At 45.8% G+C, this 4,481-nt stretch overlaps 1 protein-coding gene across 1 annotated transcript; it reads right to left on the reverse strand.

Moving 5' to 3' along the window:
• Positions 1 to 965: 965 nt before the first annotated feature.
• Positions 966 to 2,213, reverse strand: C922_05133 (hypothetical protein; the record flags this gene model as incomplete). Its single annotated transcript, XM_008820705.1, has 1 exon — positions 966 to 2,213. One exon carries the CDS (start codon positions 2,211 to 2,213, stop codon positions 966 to 968), a length of 1,248 nt encoding a protein of 415 aa, XP_008818927.1.
• Between the last annotated feature and the right edge of the window lie 2,268 nt (positions 2,214 to 4,481).

The raw sequence follows: 4,481 nt of genomic DNA on the forward strand, positions 1-4,481 counted from the left end.
TTAAGAGGAAACAGGAGCTATAAGACAGGGGCAACCAGGAATAAGGCGAAATCAGAAATAGTGACAACATAGCCCATCCGGATAGAGCTTATCCTCTGAGGGGTGAGTGGTTAGGAGCCACAGAGGAGCATAGTACTGGAACCTTGGATCATCAACCATGAACCATAAATCAAAGATGAGACACCATGAACCATGAAGTTTACGCCTTGCCAGATAAAGCTAATAGCGTAGGATCATAGAAGAAAATCAGAAATCGGGAGCTTAAAAAAACAAGACTGAAGCTTGAACAGTAAACGATAAAATTTAAGGGAATGACGATAAATGAATAAGACAGACTAATGGAGACTGAACGAAGAAGCTTGAAGAATGAAACCGTAAAGATGGAACTCTAAGCGGGAAACAGTAAGAGGGGGGAGTTGGAATAGACTATACATATGAACAGTCCATCTGAAGAATCAAGCTATACCCGAGTGTCTGAAGCATAAAAAAAAACAGAAGAAATCTGAGGGATACAACCTAGACCGCCAAGGTTAGACCCCTGAATACTAAAAATTAGACCTTGTGCAGGGAACCTGAACCCAAAAGGCGAATGCCTAAACATAAAGCACAAAAAGTAAACGCTAATAAGTTGACCCTCACCCCTCCAGCTCAAACGCTGAGGCCTAAACCTGAAGCCTCAACCCTGAAAGGAAAATGGTAAAGGTTAAACCCTAAAACATGAACCCTAAGCTCTGAACCCTAAGCGTGAAGCATAAACACAAACTCTAAACCTGAACCCCTAAAACATGAACCATAAGCCCTGAATCCTAAACCCTGAACCCTGGAATCTAAACCCTAGATCCTAAACCTTAGAACCTAGACACTAAACCTAAGCACCAGATCACAACCTTAAAAGCTCAAACGCAGACCCCGGAGTACCCCTGCATGAAGGACGGGCTCCGAATCTAGACTCCTTCTAATTAATCCTATGCATAAGCAATTCTCGCCCCGTGAAGCCTGGGAGCACGCATCAGATTTCTCCTACGACTTCTCATATAAAATACCCTATAATATCCATAAGCACTGCTCACTAAACCCAATAAGATACCAACACTGGCACCAACCGCCCATCCTATACTAGCAGAGCCTCCTGAGACGCTGGGAGGGGTTTTCGGCGCCCTTTTTATATTGGAGTCCTCGTCTCCGGAGCTGAGGAAACTGCTCCCGGAATAGGAAGGCGCAGAGGCGGAGAGTGAAACCCCGGTACCGTCGCCGCCCGTGCCGTTCTCTGGGGCGATTCTGGCCGTTGAGGTGATGTCGCCGGATATTTCTTCATCTGGGCTCTGGCCTAGTTGTAGAATCTCCTCAAGGCCACTACACTTGTTCGAGCTTTCCCTACATTCTGATAATTCCATCCCCTTGTCATATTCAGTCTTGTACTTAGGCGACGCTTGGGTTCCTGAAGACTCAAGGCCTTCAGCCAACCTACACCTTATACTCTTATCTCCCCTGCCGTCACCATACACGGTCTCCGTCATGACCTCATATAAATCAATCCCCTTCAAGGATTGCGAAATACCCCCCGGGGTACCAGAGCTGTCACCTATAAACCAGTCTGTCATTATTGCCTCTGCCACCTGGGTCCCTCCCCACCTCACTAAACTCTCATACAAATCCTGGCAGGGATTTGGGTTACTTAGCTTGCTCCGTGTTGATGAATCAGTATTCACTATCTCAAAATAATACATCATTTGCAGAATGATATCCCTACAGATACTAAGACTACGATCCTCCTGTCTATTGGTATAAAACTCCCGCTTATTCCCACTACTGTCCCAGGTTAAGTGGTTCTTGTTTATCACACAGTTCTGCCCATAGTTCAATCGCCCTCCCGAGACGGCCATATGACCGACACTACAAGTGCCCGGATTATAGAATCCTCCCTCATGTCCTCCATTCTTCAGATTATCCCACCAGGCCTCGATTTTCATACAACTGCTCACTGTATATTTCCACAAACCCATTAAATTATTGCTCGCAGTTGCCTTGTCCTTCATCTTCTCCCACATCTCAATCTTGCTTGTCTCCTTACAATGTAAGAATCGCAATCTTCCACCGGGATCATCATACTCTTGGCCCTTGCTAGAACATAGAGCTCCTGAATCCGACCCAATCAAAGATAAGAGATAGTTCCTGAATCCGACCTCTATTTTGTTCGTAGTTGTACCAGCCATTTTGCTGTACTCTCAGAGCTGACTGCGCCGCTAACCTCGGTGATTTTATCAGACTCTGCTGTTTTGGCCAGATATTTTGCCTCAGCTGGTTTCGCAACCTGTAAAATAATATGCCCTCCTGAGACTTGCCTTGGGCTAATCCTCATGAAATTGGACGTGCTGATGTTTGGCCCTCTGTTAAGCCTTCGTTATGTTCCCTGTTCTTGTTTAACACTTTTTCCTAGCTTGTAAGCGTCCCCTCCTTCCTATCCCCCTGGTTTGTCCACTTCCTTCCCTTGTGTTAGGGTTGCCCCTCTTGATTCGATTCAGAATCTTAAGCCCTTGTCTCCCTTCGAGAATAGATTCAACTCAGTTCTCTTAACAAGAAGGTTCTCGGATCTCATCGTGGCTGAGTAACTTGTTCCGAACGGGGGTCTCTGGGGGTTGCCTGGTGGAATCTGATTCCTCTGCTAGTATTTGTTATTGTTTCCTTCTTGTGGATTGGGCTCACTGCTTTAAACAATAAAAAACTCCTCCTCTTTACCCTCCCTCAAATTTCCCCCCTGGTCTTGCCTTCCAGTCAGTAAGTTTTCCTCCTGACTTTGACAAGTCCTCCCATCTCCCCCTCTGGACCTCATGACTCCTCGATCATAAAATCCCTGATAGTTCTATCCCTTCATCCTCATCTTCCTGCATAATTCCTGATTGCCTCCCTCCGGGGAGGTCCTGGGGTAAGCGGCTAGGATTTCTTCTCCTCAGTCCTATCCCCTTTTTCCGTTTATCTTTCTTGCTTCCTGATTTGCTTCAGAGGGTTCCCTGGAGCTTAGAATAGAGCGGAAGTTAACTTCTCAAAGTCACCTGACTTATTTTATGGATCCAGACTTCTTCCCTTACTTTGGTCGGGGAAATTACGAAGCACGCTGAGGAACATATCTCATCCCTGCCATTGTCCCTTTGAGGAGTGGTCGGTTGTGGATGCTATTATTATTCTTCTTATCCCCCCCTCGGAGATTACGTGAATCCCATAGTTTATGGGCCTAGATGTTCCTCTGAAAACTGCTTCCTCTTAGAATTCTTTTTACGGTTAAGGTACAATATCGCCTCTGGCATCTTCGTCGTACTTGCAGTCTTCTATTCCTCTCGCGTTTCGGCCATCTGTCGTTCGGAAACGGCAATCAAACACTTGATATGAACCCGCTCTATTTTAGGTCCTGCCCTCCCCCCAATCGTCGGGGGGGAATTTTCCTGCTGTATGAGACCGCCTTGTCTGAAAATTATATGGACTTTCGCCTTTCTAACGCTTGAAATTCCACGTAGAAATGCCTTCGTCACTTTCTCTGGTGATCTTGAAAGGTCCCTAAACGTTACTTCATCAGAGGAACGAGAAATTTTCACCTGGGTCTTCCCCCTTATTCTAGCTTCTCAAGATTTATTTTACTCGTAGGTGTCATTTCTCGGTTTGCCGAGAACTAAAGCCTTAAGCTCCTGTTCCCCGTCCAAGAGTCCTGGTTTCACTTCCGTTGTCCGGGGAATTAAGACTTCTCTACCTCCTAGTTTCATCTCCTACGGCCTCGTTACTGCTGGTAAAAAAGCTCCTCTTCCACATCACCTGTTTGCTCTGAAACTCTGGTTTCGCCCCTCGGGAATCCTTTCAGTCTTTAATTTTATAGGCGAAAGTTGTTGCTCTCCTGGATTCTGGATGGGGTGCTAAACCTTCGGGGAATTTCTCTTGTCAGCTCCTATATTTACTCCCTGGATCTGAGCTGATATTTTGTTCTGGTTCGCTGGTGCGTCCATCCTTTAACGCACCCGTATGGTAAGGACATTTTTCCTTTACGTTTTTATGAGTCCCACGAGATTCTAGAGAATTCCTAGCATCTGTTTTCAATTTTGGACTTGACAATTTCCTATTTGGTGGTGAGTTCCTGGATTACTCGGAGATTATGCTTGTAGATTGGTCTGCTAGAAGACTCGTGGGAAGGATCCCATTAGTTATTGGAATATATTGGACAGTCGCCTGTTCTTACTCCCTTCGACTTGTCCCTTGCTTTCTTGGATTGGCTTGATGCTACTGTCTCCAGCTTTTTTTCCTTTCCTGGGTACCCCTTTTGGAGGTATTTTCCATAATCCCCAACTCTTGAGTTACTCTAGATGTGTTTCCCGATTCTTAAATAAGTGAGTCCCTAGGCCCCGTCTCCCTGCTGTACTAATTCCTGTCTAGATCAACCTAGATCTCACAGACTCTGCTGCTTCAGGTGAAGATTCTTCCTTCCTAGACTAAGACAGCTT

This window comes from Plasmodium inui (assembly GCF_000524495.1).
Source record: "Plasmodium inui San Antonio 1 unplaced genomic scaffold supercont1.39, whole genome shotgun sequence".
Lineage (NCBI taxonomy): Eukaryota > Apicomplexa > Aconoidasida > Haemosporida > Plasmodiidae > Plasmodium > Plasmodium inui.